Source organism: Myotis nattereri, assembly GCF_964212035.1.
Source record: "Myotis nattereri genome assembly, chromosome: 13".
Classification (NCBI taxonomy): Eukaryota; Metazoa; Chordata; class Mammalia; order Chiroptera; family Vespertilionidae; genus Myotis; species Myotis nattereri.
In genome coordinates, this window is record NC_138088.1 from 44,216,638 (window position 1) to 44,234,548 (window position 17,911).

General features: G+C 46.4%; 1 protein-coding gene across 4 annotated transcripts; it reads left to right on the forward strand.

The window, feature by feature from the left end:
* Positions 1 to 1,472: 1,472 nt before the first annotated feature.
* NOLC1 (nucleolar and coiled-body phosphoprotein 1) lies at positions 1,473 to 13,959 on the forward strand. Of its 4 annotated transcripts, none has more exons than XM_081104818.1 (13): positions 1,504 to 1,653; positions 6,917 to 6,972; positions 7,084 to 7,226; positions 7,329 to 7,462; positions 7,978 to 8,143; positions 9,478 to 9,593; positions 9,719 to 9,857; positions 10,166 to 10,294; positions 10,470 to 10,580; positions 10,683 to 11,354; positions 11,537 to 11,643; positions 11,999 to 12,091; positions 12,257 to 13,959. In XM_081104818.1, the coding sequence occupies exons 1-13, from the start codon at positions 1,534 to 1,536 to the stop codon at positions 12,413 to 12,415; spliced, it is 2,145 nt and encodes a 714-aa protein (XP_080960944.1). In that variant the 5' UTR covers positions 1,504 to 1,533; the 3' UTR covers positions 12,416 to 13,959. The 4 variants fall into 4 exon arrangements, with proteins under 4 accessions (XP_080960946.1, XP_080960944.1, XP_080960945.1 ...); XM_081104819.1 differs by having other exon boundaries at positions 7,087 to 7,226; XM_081104820.1 differs by lacking the exon at positions 11,537 to 11,643 and having other exon boundaries at positions 1,473 to 1,653.
* Positions 13,960 to 17,911: the final 3,952 nt, after the last annotated feature.

Here is a 17,911-nt window from a genome sequence, read left to right on the forward strand (position 1 = left end):
TGGTAGCATGTGGGTTCTTGACTTTGTACAGGAAAGATTTCACAGCACAAGTCCAGGTGATTCACTGCAGTGGTTCTCAACCTCCTGGCCCTTTAAATACAGTTCCTCATATTGTGACCCAACCATAAAATTATTTTCGTTGCTACTTCATAACTATAATGTTGCTACTGTTATGAATCGTAATGTAAATATCTGATATGCAGGATGGTCTTAGGCGACCCCTGTGAAAGGGTCGTTCTACCGCCAAAGGGGTCGCGACCCACAGGTTGAGAACCGCTGTTTTAGAGGATGTTTGTAGAAACTGGGAACAGTGAAATGGAAGGGTGTAGGATAGAACGACAGGAGAGACTAGACAGTGAAATGAGCCTAGACTGGGCTGCTTTGGCTCACTAAGAAGTCAGAAAAAAGGGGGCCTTTGGGACAGGTTCAGGGCCCATTGCTCCCTGGATGCAAGTCTTGTGGGAGTCCCTTAGTTAGGACCTGCATGCCTGTGGGGGAAGAAGAGGGAGGGGGAAGGCGAGGTGTGTTGCGTGGAGGGAGACTGCACTGTGGTATCTTCATTTTGAAGGTGTTTAAAGGCTGGGAGTTTTAGGGAGGTGTGATGGGATGAGCCCAATAGATTATTAGTTCTGTGCTGATGTTCCAAAATTAGACTTATTCCCATTAACTTCATCTGCCCTTGGGTGTAGTAGGCACAAGTGGCACTAATAGGATCTCTGCTATCTATCTCCTATCTCCTGAGTAGGGTGATTTAGGCTATTTACCCTCTGGCTGGGGAGAGGTGCCACCATTACATTCCTGTCAAGTGTCCTTGGTTTAGTGAAGATAGGATTTTGCCATTTGCTAGATGGCTGTAAACTACTTGGTGACGTCACGATCAGCCCGTTTCCCTATTCTTGTTCTGGCTTACTAGCCTCAGTTTGGGGGATCAACACCCCATCTTGACCCACAGATGATCTGCAGGAACCTCTGCAGTGAAGGTGGGAGTCCCACAGGCTGGGGTGGTAGCTGAGAAAGGGTCGCTGTGGGTGTGGGAGGCAGTGAGATGGAAGGTGGGAATCCACTGGCAGAGCGGGTCGGGGCGTCTGGAGATCTTGTGACCAAGTCCAGGTGGTCCCAGGACAGCTCGAGCCTGCCGGTCCACTCACTTCCATGAAAGGCTAATCCCGAACGAGGAGCAGGAAACGCCGCGGGAGGAAAGGTGCCTCGGGATAAAGGACAGGGGAAGTCCGCCGTTTTCCCGCCACTGCCGAGGGCGTGACCCCTGACGTCAGGCTCCGCCTTCGCAAAGTGGCGGGCGGCGGGCTCCGCCCTTATCAAGATGGCGACACGTGGGAACGGAAAGAGCTTACAGATTTTGCGTAGATCCTGCCTCCGAGGTGGAGGCGGGACATCCCTGCGGAGTGCGCCCGCCCCTTCCGCTGTGCGCCCGCGCGGCGCGATGACGTAACGCGCTCCGCCCCGACTTCTCTGGGTCCCTGAGTTCCTGAGTCGTGTGCGTCGGCAACGGTAGTGACGCGTGTTGCCCGGAGGATGGCGGCCGCCGGCTTACCCCGCGTGGTTCCCAGCGACCTGTATCCCCTCGTGCTCGGCTTTCTGCGCGACAACCAACTCTCGGAGGTGGCCAATAAGTTCGCCAAGGCAACAGGCGCTGTGAGTCCCGGACTTGGTTCACGAGCCGGGGTGGGAGGACCACAGGGCTCCGGGCCCAGCCATGGTTAGGTTTCCAGGTAGAGAGGTCCGTGGGGTCCGCCAGCCCAGTGTCTGCGGGGCCTTTGTGCGGGTTTTCGGTGGTGACTGGAGAGAGCCTGGAGTCCGCGAGGTCTTGAGTAGGTAGCGCTGAGCCTTGTAGCGTTTTCTCTGTTGAGCGGTGCAGTGGCAGCAGCGTGGGACCCGCGTGGTCCAGATCACGTGGCTGGCGGAGTGGGAGCACCCGAAGAGGGTGTATCCAGTCTCACCGGAGGCTTTGGAAGCCCCTGGTTGCTGCTTTTGGCTTTAGTAGTTGGTGGAAAGCGTGAGGACCTTAACTCTCAATCGAATTTACTGGGGAGTTAGAGATACATAAAATGCTTTAGAAGGGTGGGATTTTCCGTAGTAAAGAAAATGAACGAGAGTAGAGGCAGGATTCTGCTGTTATGCCGAAGTAGCATTGAGCATCATAGTTCTACCATGCGGGCATAACAATGAGCTTGGATCTTTGACTTGTGGAATCAAATATAGGGTTGGGACCAGGCTTTGTCATTCATTTAAAGATGTATAACTGGGGCAGCTTGCTTAATCTGAGTGTTCCTATTTCTATGGGGAAATACATTTTATAGGATTTTTGTGAGTTTTAGTAATATGTACAAAATGGCAATCCCATCCAGTGCCTGGTGCTCATCAGTGAGTGAAAGCTGTTATCATTGGGTTAGAACTTAGGATGTTCAGAAGACATGTGAAAGGAAGATGACTAGGAACGTGAAAGGTTTGGAATCTACATCTCAAGAAAAGCAGACATGATTGCATGGGCAAACACCTTGAGGGAAGATAGAGTCTTTGGGAGTCTAGGTCTTTTTTCTTCTTCTTTTTTTTAACTTTTATTGATTTCAGAGAGGAAGGGAGAGGGAGAGAAACATCAATGATGAGAATCATTAATTGGCTGCCTCCTGCACGCCCCCTACTGGAGATCGAACCCAGGACCTTTCCATGCCCAGGCTGATGCTCTATCCACTGAGCCAGGGCTCAGAACCAGGATTTTTTTTGTTTTTAATTAAATCTTTATTGTATTACATATGTCACCCTTCCCTCCCCCATTGACCCCTTCTAGCCTACCTCCACCTTCCCACCCCACCCCTGCCCCAGGCCTTCACCACCCTATTGTCTGTGTCCATGGGTTATGCATATATGTATACAAGTTCTTTGGTTGATCTCTTCCCACCCACTCACTCTCCCCCCACCTTCCTAATGAGATTCTGCAGTCTGTTCTATGCTTCTGTGTCTCTGGATCTTTTTTTTTTTTTTTTTCATTAGATTCCACATATGAGTGAGATCATGTGATACTTGTCTTTCTCTGATTGGCTTATTTTGCTTAGCAAAATCTTTGTGGAGGGCTTAGTAAGGGCCAGATGCTTTTTCCAGATTCTAAACACTTTATATGCTTTATCTCTTATCTCAACAATTTAAGATGTATAGTGTTACCTTAGCCTTTTATAGATAGAGAATAAACTTTGGACCTGCTTTCTTTTTTTAAAATATATTTTATTGATTTTTTACAGAGAGGAAGGGAGAGGGATAGAGAGTTAGAAACATCGATCAGCTGCCTCCTGCACACTCCCTATTGGGGATGTGCCCGCAACCAAGGTACGTGCCCTTGACCGGAATCGAGCCCGGGACCCTTGAGTCCGCAGGCCGACGCTCTATCCACTGAACCAAACCGGTTAGGGCTAGACCTGCTTTCTGATTTAGCTAAACTTTTCCCAGCCCAGTGAAGCACCCCAACTTCTCTTTCAGGTAATTGTCAGCAACACAGCAGTAAATATCAACAGGAAGCAGATTATTATTATAGATCGTGCCGGGAGAACAAAGGGTAAAATATTTAACTGCAGTAGTGTTTGACTATATTCTGTGCAGTGAGAAAGCCTGAAGTCATTTTTAAGGTCCACCATTTCTTCTTTTCAGTTGGGTCAAGTTTCTAAACTTTCTAAATCTCCGTTTTCTGTCTAATGAAAAAAAATAGGCTTCCACCGAGTCTCCTGTCTACCTACTCCGGGACTTCTGTGAGGATCAAATGAGATGAGGCACGGGAAAAAGCTTCACAGACATTTGGTTACAGTGTATAATGTTTGCACCTCACTATAAAGCAAGTCGTGTTCCTGGGCTGAAGAAACTGCAAGGAGGCTAGTCGCTAGAGAGAGGAAGCCGGGTGTTGCTACTTAACGTCAATACCCTGACAGACATTTAGCATGTTTGCATATAAAAGCATAATATGCAAATCAACCAAACGGCCGAATAGCAGAAAGACCACACTGACACGCACTGGCGCCAGGCCAGCCAAGGCGGGTGTGATGCGATTGGTCAGGGGGGGCCCTCCATTGCCCCATGATGGCTCCGCAGAGGGAGGCCAGGCCACCCTCTGCACAGTGATCGATGGGGGGGGGGGGGGGGGAGCGGGGGCGCGCTCCGGGGAACCGGGGGTGTGTGGCAGTGGACACGGGCAGTGCCAGGCCAAGGTGGGTGCTGGTGGGGTCCAGGGCTGCGATGCTGGCAGCCAGGGGAAGGAAGGCCTATCCTTGCACGAATTTCGTGCATCAGGCCTCTAGTATTTGCATATTAGCCATATATACACACACACACACACACACGTGTGTGTGTATGTATGTGTGTGTGTATATATATATATGGATTGATTTCAGAGAGGAAGGGGGAGGGAGAGAGATAGAAACATCTATATATATAAAACCCTAATATGCAAATAGACCAAACAGCTGAACTGAATTGGCCTCTATGACATGCGCTGACCACCAGGGGGCGTGTGTGGAACATGGCAGACAGCGGCTGTGGTGGGATGGTGGAGCAGGTGAGTGGGGGCATCAGACCAAGACTGGATGCTGGTTGCTGTCATTGGGGTGAGCCTCTGGTGGCTATTGAAAATTCTTTGCCCAGTGCTCGCATCTGCTGCTGGCGCTGGTGCCGCTGCTTGCACCCGCTGCCGGCATCCGGCTCCAGTCCCGATCGCTCAGCACCATCAGCAGGTGCAAGCGGCGGCTGCAGGCCCCAGTCGCCCCTCAGAAGCAAGGGGAGGTGGAGAAGCCCTGAGGGGTGCTCGGGGCAGCAGTAGCTGCTTGCACCGCTGAAGGTGCCGGCCCCACTCACACCTGCTGCTGGCACTAGCCCCAATTGCTCTGCACCATCAGCGCGTGTGAGTGGGAGCAGTAGTAGTGGGAGCGGGGCTGCTGGCAGACAGGGGACAGGGGCTGTGGCAGGAGGGGTCAGGCAGGGGTGCAGAGGATGGGCCGAGACCTGCCCCTGTGCCCACCACAGCCTCGCGGCCCACAGTTCCTTTCAAGGTGCACAAATTTGTGCACGGGGCCCCTAGTCAATGATAAGAGAGAATCATTGATCAGCTGCCTCCTGCATACCCCCTAATGGGGATCGAGCCCGAAACCCGGGCATGTGTTCTTACCAGACATTGAACTGTGACCTCCTGATTTTTAGGTTGACACTCAACCACTGAACCACACCAGCAGGGCTGGATGCAGTTTTGTATACATGACATAGCTTTTTACCAATCTGCTCTTGGAGGCTAGTTTCCAGTGATTTGGTATTATAAACCACATTGCAGGAAACACTCTCTTGTATAAATGTTTGTGCCCTTCTCCCATGGGTAAGGATAAGTTCCTAGATAATGCATTGCTAGAGTGAAAGGAATGCGCATTTTATTTATTTATTATTTTTTTTAATCTTCAGAGGAATTTTTCCATTGATTTTTTTCAGAAAGTGGAAGAGAGAGAGAAAGACAGAAATATCAATGTGAGAGAAACACATCAATTGGTTGCCTTCTGCATGAGCCCCAACCAGGGCCCGGGCCAGGGAGGAGACTGCAATCGGGGTACGTGCCCTTGACCGAAATCGAACCTGGGATGACACTTTGGTCCGCAGGCTGATGCTCTATCTACTGAGACAAATCAGCTAGGGCAGGAATGCACATTTTTATAAAGGCTTTGATAAACAGGATTGACAGGTGGTGGATAGATGGTGTCAGAAACTATAGGAATAGCCCAAGTTTTTGATAAGTATTGATTGGGAAATACATAAGTAAAATGTTTTCCTTTTTTTTCCTCTTTTTGTTAATCCTCACAAGGATATTTTTCTATTGATTTCCAGAGAGAGTGGAAGGGAGAGGTAGAAACAGAGAAGAGAAACATCTATGTGAGAGAGACACATCGATTGGTTGCCTCCTGCGTGCACCCTGACCAGGGCTGAGGATTGAGCCTGCAACCAAGGTACATGCCCATGACTGGACCTTTCAGTCCACAGGCTGACATTCTATCCACTGAACTAAACCATCTAGGGCTATTTTTCTTCTAATTTGTGCAAGTAAGAGAAGTTATGAAAGCTGTAACTTTTTAAAAATCTTCATCTGAGGACATGCTTAGAGAGAGAGAGAGAGAGAGAGAGAGAATCATTGAACGGCTGCCTTCCATACGTGCCCTGACTGGGAATCGCACCCACATCCTGGGCGTGCACTCCCAACTGAAGATCAAACTGGCAACCCTTTGGTGCACAGAACGATGCTCAACCAACTGAGCCACTGCCACTGGGCTGAAACTGTAACATTTATATGAAATATAGTAATCCTATATAATAAAAAGCTAATATGCAAATTGACTGAATGGCAGAACAACCGAATACCCAATGCAAGAGCTGCCCCCTGGTGGTCAGTGCGCTCCCACAGGGGGAGTGCCGCTCAGCCAGAAGCTGGGCTCACGGCTAGCGAGCAGCGGTGGTTGGCTAAGAATGTCCGACTGACAGCTCCTGGACTGGACTGTGAGAGGGCACAGGCCGGGCTGAGGGACCCCCCACCCCCAAGTGCACTAATTTTGTTCACCGGGCAACTAGTAGGTAATAAAACAGGTCACTTTTAAGAAAAATGTATTTATTGAGTTTTGAGAGAGAGAAACATTATTGTCATCAAAAACATCAATTGGTTGCCTCCTGTATGCATCCCGACCAGGGATCAAATCCACAACCTGGGTATATGCCCTGACCGGGATTCAAACTGGTGACCTTTCTGTGCATGGGACGATGCTTAACCAATTGAGCCATACAAGCCAGGGCAAAGCGGGTCATTTTTAACCAGACAGTAACAAAACCTGATCTCCCCTAGAATAACCAGGATAAATTTTTCTTACCCAGCTCTTTGTCTTTTCTCCTAAAGACCCAGCAGGATGCCAATGCCTCTTCTCTCTTGGACATCTATAGCTTCTGGCTCAAGTAAGTCTTTCCTGTACCGTTTTGGCTATTTTCTCCCCTCAAGTGTACTGGGCTTTGTTTCTTGGTTTGGGAAGGTCCTGGTCACCCAGAAGTTAGCCTGGTCTACCTCAGTAGGTCCACTAAGGCTCCAAAGCGGAAATTACAAGCAAATGGACCAGTGACTAAGAAGGCTAAAAAGAAGACTTCGTCCAGTGACAGCAGTGAAGACAGCAGTGAGGAGGAGAAGGCCCAAGGGCCTCCAGCTAAGAAAGTTGGTAAGACCGGGGAGGGAGTTGGGTTTAGCAGTTCAAGGAAAAGGATTTGTAGTCTGCCTATATGCCTAGCTGATTCTTAGTGGGACCTGTGCTTTTGTTCAGCTGTACCTGCCAAGCGTGCCAGTCTACCTCAGCATCCTGGAAAGCCTTCAGCCGATGCATCAGAGAGTAGCAGCAGTGAAGAATCCAGTGATGATGAGGAGGAAGAGGAGGACAAAAAGAAAAAGCCTGTCCAGGTTTGCAGCTTGGGAAGGAACGGGGTTGCGTAAGGGATCAGGAAGAAGAAACCTAAAACCTTGGCTTCTAGCTTGTGATCAAGAGCTGGTGGTGGACAGGTGATTATGGGGCAGAAAATCTGGGGACTTGCAGAGATGTGATAGAAGTATGAAGCCTGAAAAGTATATGTGAGGTTGAAGTTAGACTCAGAATCTAGAGTAAATCAACACAGGTATTGGGTTTCCCTGGGACACTGTCTAGAACTTCAGGGGTAAGGGAGTGTGTTTTGTATACAGATGTTGGGAGCTCCAGATAGGGAATGGCAGGGACAGGGCTAGTTGGTTGTGTGGCTGAACTTTGTGTTTCTTATTAAGAGTTTGTTGTCCTTTTCATGTCAAGTCCTGCTTAGCTTTCCCTTGCCCCTGCTGCTCTGTTAGCCCCTAAAAAGTAAAAGCCGATGAAACTTTTTACCTTAAGATGCTCCTGGATACCCAGAAGCTCTTGCTGAGTCTCTTCATTGTGTGTTTTCTCACAGAAGGGAGTTAAGCCCCAAACCAAGGCTGTCAAAGCTCCTCCTAAGAAGGCCGAGAGCTCTGATTCTGATTCTGACTCAAGCTCAGAAGATGAGGCACCAAAGAACCAGAAGCCAAAGGCAACACCTGTGGCAGCTAAAGCTCAGACTAAAGCCCCAGGCAAACCAGGTACTATTTCTGTTTCTGTTTCTAAAAGGCCAGGCCGGGGACCAGCTTGCTCTGTGGATAGGTATTTAAATTGCTTATTCAGCACAAGGGTGAAATGGTACTGGTGGTTGACCAGAGATATTGATTAGTGTTATATCTTTATTGATTTTAAGGGGGGGGCAGGGGGAGAGAGAGAAACATCCATTTGTTGTTCCACTTATTTATGCATTCATTGGTTGCTTCCTGTATATACTCTGACCAGAGATTGGACCCGCAACCTTGGTGTATTGGGATGATGTTCTAACCAACTGAGCTTCCTGGCCAGCACCTAGTGTATATTTTTTAAAAGATGCTATTAATGAGTAAAATATTTCATAATTAGGGGCTAGTAACTAGAGAAACAGTTTGTTGGCAAGGGAAAATGTATTTTAAGAAATGGTATCAATTTGTCATTTTTTAGTTGCATTTCATAGACATTTTATGTTCCCACAAATCCCATTTTACTATGACCACTTACACCCCTATTCCTTGTTCTTTTCACTACCATTTTTCCTCCTAAACCTTCATTCCATAGGACAAGTGAGAAGTTTTATTCTATAATCTTCCTGTAGTGAAGGTTAGGTTATGATTTATAGGTGCTTCTCTGGAAGTTGGAGTGAAAGACTTCAGGGGCATATTTAAATTATTTGTATCATACCACTTTTTTTTTATTTTTTTACAGAGAGGAAGGGAGAGGGATAGAGAGTTAGAACCATCATGAGAGAGAAACATCGATCAGCTGCCTCCTGCACACTCCCCACTGGGGATGTGCCCGCAACCAAGGTACATGCCCTTGACCAGAATCGAACTTGGGACCCTTGGGTCTGCAGGCCGACGCTCTATCCACTGAGCCAAACCGGTTAGGGCAAAACTACTCTATCTTTAAAAGTGATATGATACAGCCCTAACTGGTTTGGCTCGGGGGATAGAGCGTCAGCCTGTGGACTCAAGGGTTCCAGGTTCGATTCCGGTCAAGGGCATGTACCTTGGTTGCGGGCACATCCCCAGTGGGGAGTGTGCAGGAGGGAGCTGATCGATGTTTCTCTCTCATCGATGTTTCTAACTCTCTATCCCTCTCCCTTCCTCTCTGTAAAAAAATCAATAAAATATATTTAAAAAAAAAATAAACATAGAGTAGTTTTATTCCTTATGTTGGGCAGGAAAGGCCTCCTTGATATAGTAAACCATAGCAGTCTCCTTCATGCCTGCTCTAGAGGCAAGAGAATTGATAAGACTCCCAAGTTCTGAGCTAATAGGATGGAGGTTTTTATGGCCTTTTAATTTCTTGATACTTCTAACACTTTCTTTTTTCTTAGGCACTCCTGCTCGGGCAGCACCTAAAGTAGCTAATGGCAAAGCAGCTAGCAGTAGTAGCAGCAGCAGCAGCAGCGATGACTCAGAGGAGGAGAAGGCAGCAGCCATCTCTAAGAAGGTCTGGACCATAACTTCTACCAGGGAAGAGAGGGGTCTGGGGGTTAAAGGGGCAGTCTCCATTTCCTGGCAGGATTGGTTGGGTCCACATTTTCCTGTGGTAACTGATTTTCTTGTATGATGCAGACTGTGCCTAAAAAGCAAGTAGCAGCCAAGGCTCCAGTGAAAGCAGCCTCCACCCCTACCCAAAAGAGTTCCAGCAGTGAGGACTCCTCGAGTGAGGAGGAGGAGGAGGAGCAGAAAAAGCCCATGAAGAAAAAACCAGGTGACCAGATATGGGGAGTCAAGCTACATGATTATTACCAGGGCCCATATGCAGAAGGACTTCTGTAGTCACCACGTGGACCTCTACAAAGAACTGCTTGACATGTCTGCTAGTTTATCCCAGAGAGAGGAGAAAGGCGCTGTATCTTTTATAACCTAGACTTGAAAATGACATGTCAGCATCCCTGCCATATTCTGTTTGTGGAAAATGAGTCACTAATTCCAACCCACACTCAAGGGAAGGGGTTAAACTCCATCAAAGAGTTTGTGTACATATTTTAAAATCACCACACTCTCCTTTTTAAACAGGTCCATATAGTTCAGTGCCCCCGCCTTCTGCTCCCCCACCCAAGAAGTCCCTGGGAACCCAGGCTCCCAAGAAAGCTGCAGAGAAGAAACAGCCTGAAGAGAGCAGTGACGACAGCAGTGATGAATCTGGTGAGTCATCACCAGTGGTGAGTGGGTCTGGGGAGTGTTTGAGAAATAGGAAGATGAAAAAGCTCTTTCCACTGAAGCAAGATAGGACTAAAGCTCTGTGGTCTATGCATCCTTTTTATTACTCCTATTTGGGTCTGGAATCTGGGCCCAGCCTAATGCCATAAGTTCTCTCCAGATTCCAGCTCTGAAGAAGAAAAGAAACTGCCACCTAAGCCAGTCATCTCTAAAGCAGCCACGAAACCAGCTCCAGCAAAGAAGGCAGCAGAGAGCTCTTCAGACAGCTCAGGTGAGGCATATGGAGGCCCTCTGGGTAGGGGGCATTCCAGGGGCTCTTCTCAGTCTACTTTGTAATTTGGGGAGCTATTCATTCTACCCTCTTCTTGTCTAGACTCTGACAGTTCTGAGGAAGAAGCTCCTGCCAAGCCAGCCAGTGCCACCAAAAATCCCTCAAGTAGGCCAGTTACCACTCCCAAGCAGCCTGCAGCTAAGACAGCCACAGCTCTCAAGCAGCCTGCAGGCAGTGGCCAGAAGTCTCTGACCAGGAAGGCTGATAGTAGCTCCAGTGAGGAGGAGAGCAGTTCTAGTGAGGAGGAGGAGGAGGATGTGGGGAAGGCGAAGAAGACAGTGGCCACCCCTAAGGCCAAGGTGATGGCCAAAGCAGTGCTATCTTTGCCTGCCAAACAGGCCTCTCAGGGTGGTGGGGACAGCAGCTCTGATTCAGACAGCTCTAGCAGTGAGGAAGAGGAGGAAGAAAAGGCATCTAAACCCCCAGCTAAAAAGAAGCCACAGAAGACAGCAGGAGCCATAGCCCCTTCCAAGCCAGCCTCCACAAAGACAGTGAAGGCCAAGAGCAGCAGCAGTTCTTCAGATGACTCCAGTGAAGAGGAGGAGGAGGAGGAGGAGGAGGAGGAGAAGCCCAAGGGCAAGGGTACTCCTAGACCACAAGCCCTCAAAACCAATGGCATCTCTACACCGACCGCCCAGAATGGAAAAGCAGAAAGGAGCAGCAACAAGGAGGAGGAAGGAAAGACAAAGGCAGCAGTAGCAGTTTCTAAGCCAGGTCTGTATCCACAGAAGCTGCCCTCTTGGGTCCCTCCCCTCAATTAGGATGGGATAGATAAACTTGGGGGAATGGCATAGAGAGAGGAGGCAGAATGACAAGGTTCCAGTTGCAGGCCCTCAGTGTGGCAACATGGGCAGAGGAACAGGAAACTGGTCTGAGTCTGGCTTTTTGTTTTGTAGGTTTAGGAAAGAAACGAAAGCAGAATGAGGCTGCCACGGAGGCAGAGACTCCTCCAGTCAAGAAGATAAATCCTCAGACCCCTAACACATTTCCGAAAAGGAAGAAAGTAAATTGTCTTCTTTTCCTCTCGGGAGCTAGCCTTTATTTATTTTTTTATTATTAACAGGAGGAAATAAAATTTTAATACATGTGTGGGCAATTCACATATGCATGAAAATTTCAAAGACTGAGGCAACATTGGGTATATAAGCCATATTTGGACAAAGAAGAAAGGGGGGGTGGGGTATTCTATTTCAGAAGTGAGAATGGGGAGCTAGCCTTTCAAGAGTAGAAAGAAGAATCTGGGATCGTTTTGATAGCTCTCTGCCTGTCCTGGCAAAGGTGCACATGTGTGTAGCTTAGGAGGGCTTTTCTGTCACCTGACCACTCGGTCTTTAATTTGGTACTTCATTCTTATCCAGGCAGAAAAAAGGGCATCATCCCCATTCCGAAGGATCAGGGAGGAGGAAATTGAGGTGGATGCTCGAGTGGCAGACAACTCCTTTGATGCCAAGGTGAGGAGAGGGAGTCACCATTCTTGAGCAGTGTTGGGTGGAAGAGAGGACAGTTTTGCTTCAGATTGGTGGGAAACTCCCTGGGTTCAGGTTGCCTTGAGAAGGGACAAGAACGTGACAGGGCCCTGGTGTCCTATGTGTTGACCACCTCTCTCTACTCACCAGCGCGGTGCAGCCGGAGACTGGGGGGAACGAGCCAATCAGGTCCTGAAGTTCACCAAAGGCAAATCCTTCCGGCATGAGAAGACCAAGAAGAAGCGGGGCAGTTACAGGGGAGGCTCCATCTCTGTCCAGGTTAATTCAATTAAGTTTGACAGCGAGTGACCTGCGGTGATCCTAGCAAAGCAGGGGTGATGACCCAAGACTACTTCCTTTCCCCGGTGGACCTAGGAGCTCTCAGCTCTCTTAGGGGAGGTATTGGTGAGGACAGCAGCCTAGACTAGGTCCGAAGACATTGTATCGGAACATCCTCTGGTCCTTTTCTGTGTTCGTAGTTTTGTACAGACTTGTTTGTGAGTGTTGAGTAGCAAGGACAAGGTAAGGGGAGTGTTCTTTTTAAATAAAAATTAGTTTTAGTTGTCATCCCCTTCTCCCTGTTCTGTGGAAGTCCTCATGCTGAGAAATTTGTATATTTTCTATTGAATCATTTCCTATTGATTTTTGTTGTGATTTTCAGAGGTGTGTTCCCATAGATAAAAGCTATTGCCCAAGACATAGTAAAGGTTACGTGTGAATTTTTATAATTGGAGAATTCTGCCTATGTGAGTGCACATGTCCACATTTCATCCCTCCTATCACTCAGCCCTGGTGAGGGGCAGTTGAGAATGGTTAATGTATATGTCTGTTAAGCATGCACTATGTAGTTCTTCCTCATTCATGCGGTCTAAAACTGACGTTTTCAGCCAGCATGGACGTAGCTACTTTGGGGGATAAAATTAACTGTTTTGTTACAGGCAAAATTATGGTGTGTGAATGCTGTGAGTCAGTCTGAATATTTTGTTTTCTGTAGTTTTATCACTATTACGGAATATTTGCAATACCTGTTTTTTAATTTGAAAGCATAAACTTTTCTATTGTTCAAAAGACTTGTTTTGATGACTTGACCTTTAACAGTGTTGAGTACTAAATTGAAAACTGCATCATCTGACTTTTTTATATTTTAGAGAACAAAATAACATTAATTTAATCTGGAAAGTACATATCACTTGGTATGTCTATCTTAGTAGCAATACTGACACAAAATTAGTTTCAGTAACTCCTGTGTGGTTGGAAATCATTGATCAAGAAAGTGAAAGAAGAAAAATAACCTCAATCCTCAGTAGGAATTAGATTACATTAGGTAAATTTATAGGTCACCTACGTATGTGCTAATGAAAATGGGAAGCACCTTTACAATGCATATTATCTGGTAAAACTTGAATAGAGTGGGTTTGGGAGAGCATCCGAATAGGATTAATGTGTCTTGTAGTTGCTACATGGGAGCAAGTGATGTGCCCCTTTCAGAACCTTAACTGTCCGTAACCGTGGAGGGAACGATAAAAACCAGTGAGCAGCGCTATGGTAAGCTAAGCTGGCTGATGGTAAAGCTGCAGGTCATGCTGCCAGTGCTCAGCCAGAGTCAACAAACTGGAGACTGGGCTGCCCCTGTGGTGAGAAGGTGTGCTTGTTTCCTGGGCAAGGTATAGGTCCTGAAATTAACCTCCCCTTTTTTGGATTCCATACTCTCCAAATAACCTGATAATAACCTGGTTTTCCATGTAACTGCCTCTAGGTAGGAAACGCACTGTTCATGCCGACATAGGTGTTTCAGTCTGCATGGTAAAGTTATACATCTTACTACAAAATAATAAACTGGTTGGTTTCTAATGTGTCATGGAGTTTTATTGTGAGTCCAAAGCTCTCCTACCTCCTATTCACACCAAAACAACTTGGGTGCCAGTTAAAGGGCTGGGGTCCAGACCTTCGCTAGAGTTCGCTAGAGTCTTCTTGGGGTTAGCCATACCTTGTCTCTTGGTGCCTTCTCCAGGCAGTAGTCCAGCCAGTGTGGAGTCTAAATTGGGGTTGGCAAAATGGCCTATGGGCCAGATCCAGCCCACGGCTTGTTTGTGTATGACTTAAAGGGCTTAAAAAAAAAAGAATATGACAAACTTCATGTGACCCACGAAGCCTACAATATTTACTATATGGTCCTTTACAGACAAAGTTTGCTACCCCTTGGTATAAATCTGATTTCATAACATCGGCTGAAAATTAGAGTCATCTGGGGTACTTCTAAGAACACTGGTAGCCATCCAGGGGCCCATTCCCAGACTGGTTGAGTCAGATGCTGGTGTACTCTGGTGAGGCCTGTTAGCTCCCAGGTGATTCTAACAAGCAATCAGTGTTGAAATCCACTGATCTAAGAGTATCTGAAAAATATTTTTTCTTTCCTCTCATGGTTCCATTAACAAAAGTCCTTGTTAAGTCTGTATAAATATCTTAAAATGAAATACAATATATATGCATTAACTTTTCTACTTAGATGAATAATTTGTAAGTGTACTGCTTATTGTTTAAAGCTATGGCTTATTTTTTTTCTTTTGCATTTTATAAACACCTTTCCCAGTCTTGTTTGCTTTTTTAACTTAACAGATCTCCTTTCCCCTTAGGCCTGAAACTGCTACATATATGCAGCTAATGTGTTACACAAATGAAGCAGTTTAGCAAATTGTCTAACAGCATTTACTAGGAAATTACTTAACGTTTCCGAGTTGGCTTTCTCATATTTAAAATGAGAGTATTATCTCATCTGTAAAATCTGACTACTCTGAAGGGTTGTAAGGACGGAGAATTTAGAGCATTTAGCACGGTCCCTGGCACGTTGTAAGCACTCCATGACTATCACTTGGATAATAAAAGAGGATTTTGGAAATGACTTTTTTTGGTGTCCTTGTGATGTGCAACATGCCATTTCATCAGTGACTCAAATCGGAACAGAGTTAGTGACAATTTTTTTTTGTCATTTGTTTAATATCTTTATTCATGATGCCAAGGATTGGTATGCAGAATCGATCTTGTTTATTAGAAACTTTAGTTTTATGAGGGATCTGAAATTCCCACCTACCACTAATGGGTACTGGCACTATTGCTGAAATCCACAGATTTTTTTCAGAGTCACACACCTGATGGCTCATGCCTCTCTATCTCAAAATGCCCACAAAGCAGGATACTGTCCTACAACTCATAGTTTTGTGCTGCACAGGTTATATTCTGACTGCAACCCAACTTTTTTTAGGGGGATATTAACTAAATCAGGGTTTCTCAACCTCGATATTTCCATTTTGGGCCAGATCATTCTTATTTGTGGAGGATTTCCCTGTGTGTTGTATGTGGAGCAGCATCCCCCAGCGTGGATACCCAAAGTGCTGCAGATATTGCCAAATATTCCCTGGAGGCAAATTATACCTAGTTGAGAACTGGGAATAGCTGAGTATAAAGCGATTTGCTTAGGGTTGCTAACTGCAATTTAGTGGCACATGGAGACAAGAATCCAGGTCTCTGTCTGAAAATCAGCCTGCCTATGTACCAGCCATAGAGCTCCAAGAGAGCTCAGTGTCTAAAGGGGGAAGTTGGACATGGGAACAGTTCTGTGTAGTGTGCTGAGTCCTGTCACCAAGGGCCAGAGTAGCACCTAGCACCGCAAAGGGGACAAGCAAGAAAATCCTGACCTTGGTTCAGGATCCTGAGGAGAGGAACAGCTTCACTTACCATGCGAGGAAGAGGACATTTTTCAGTGGGAGAAGAGGCCTTTTTAGGATGGATCAAGAGGGTGTGTAGAAGGTAGGGGCAAGGTAATGCTAAGTCTGACTCAATGAAGATTCAATACCCATGGCCAAGGCAGGGATTAGTACTTTATTTTGTCCCCCTGGGTACTTTAGGGGATTGATAGTCCAATGCAATGTTCCTGGTGCTAATACAGCTGTCAGGAAAGCAAAGTTCCTGCTGATCACTTGAGTTTACACCTGCACACTGCAGAGCCTGCTTAAGTTGTCTGCAGTTTCTTAGCAGGCCAGTAGGTGGGGCTTTTGCCCGCTGCAAGGAGCTGAACTAGACCAGTTAAAAAGCCTTACATTGTCATTATTCCGGTTACATTCAACAAACCCAGAGAATCTGCCACGAGTTTTTGGATACAAGCCATGAGGTGAATTAAGACATAGGCCCTCATTTGAGGACCCTTGTTCTGGAGTGGAGAAAGGCCCTTCTGATTATGAGAGCTTGGCTTGTAGAGGGTGTTCACCATGGAACCTCCAACTTTCCTCTCAGGTTCTACAGGGCCCTGGAGTTCCCACCAGGGGGGTCAGCCACAGGTCCCCACTGCAGACCTGAGCCTTCCTAGGTCTGGATGCTCAGAGGCCAGGACACTTTTCCATCTTCCCTTTCTCCCCTCCTCTCCCAGCATAATCCCCTTTGGAGCTCAGGATTGAGAATAAACACCAGGCTTCCACCTTGGAAGTGGGTTGGACGGTGGGAGGAGTACAATATTTCAATAATTATTAGCCTGCCAGACACGCATTCATACATTCAGCAAATATAAGTGCTTACTATGTGCCAGGTACATAATATGTGATTTTGTGTCAGAGACTTTGAAGACATAATCATGAGTGAATAAAAAAACAACAGTTCCAATGATCAAAGTTTACCTAGTCTAATGTGGGGCAAAGATATTAATCCTCAGAAATAAAGTGGAAATATAAACTTCAGTGCAATGAAGGCAAAGTACAAAGAGCTATGAGAATATGTAACATGGGAACTGACTCATGTTATGGTAGGACTTCCTCATGGGTAGGGTAACCATGTAATTTATCATTTAGACTGGGATGCTTTTGAGAGTGAAAGGGAGAGCTGTTAGTAATTAGGCTAAGATGAACAGAGGTAAACAGACTATCCCAGGCAAGTCAGGACATGGTCACTGCAGTAATAAAAATCTTTACTGAGTGAGACTTGAAGGTGAGAATTACTTAGGTGAAGGTGGTGAGGATGAAGGAGTAGACCTGTGCGTTTTTTCCAGCTAGATGGAATAGCATGTATAAAAGCTTTTTTTTAATTTTTTATAAATTTTATTGATTTTTTACAGAGAGGAAGGGAGAGAGATAGAGAGCCAGAAACATCGTTGAGAGAGAAACATCAATCAGCTGCCTCCTGCACATCCGCCACTGGGGATATGCCCGCAACCAAGGCACATGCCCTTGACCGGAATCGAACCTGGGACCTTTCAGTCCGCAGGCTGATGCTCTATCCACTGAGCAAACCAGTTTCGGCTAAAAGCCTTTTTTAAAAAATAAATTTTTATTGTTCAGATTATTACAGTTGTTCCTCTTTTTCCCCCCATAGCTCCTCTTTACCCGGTCCCCCCCCACCCCCCATAACCTTAACCCCCGACTGTCCTCGTCCATAGGTGTACGATTTTTGTCCAGTCTCTTCCCACACCCCCCACACCACCTTCCCCCCGAGAATTGTCAGTCCACTCCATTTCTATGCCCCTGATTGTATTCTTTTCACCAGTTTATTCTGTTCCTCAGATTTTTTATTCACTTGATTTTTAGATTCACTTGTTGATATGTATTTGCTGTCACTTGGTTGTTCATAATTTTTATCTTTACCTTTTCCTTCTTCTTCCTCTTCTTAAAGAATACCCTTCAGCATTTCATATAATACTGGTTTGGGGGTGATGAACTCCTTTAGCTTTTTCTTATCTGTGAAGCTCTTTATCTGACCTTCAATTCTAAATGATAGCTTTGCTGGGTAGAGTAATCTTGGTTGTAGGTTCTTGCTATTCATCAC

Coding starts and splice junctions, on each gene's coding strand:
- NOLC1 (XM_081104818.1), top strand. CDS start 1,534: ATGGCGGCCGCCGGCTTACCCCGCGTGGTTCCCAGCGACCTGTATCCC. Junction 1,654..6,916: donor TCGCCAAGGCAACAGGCGCT/GTGAGTCCCGGA, acceptor TTTCTCCTAAAG/ACCCAGCAGGATGCCAATGC. Junction 11,355..11,536: donor AGTAGCAGTTTCTAAGCCAG/GTCTGTATCCAC, acceptor TTTGTTTTGTAG/GTTTAGGAAAGAAACGAAAG.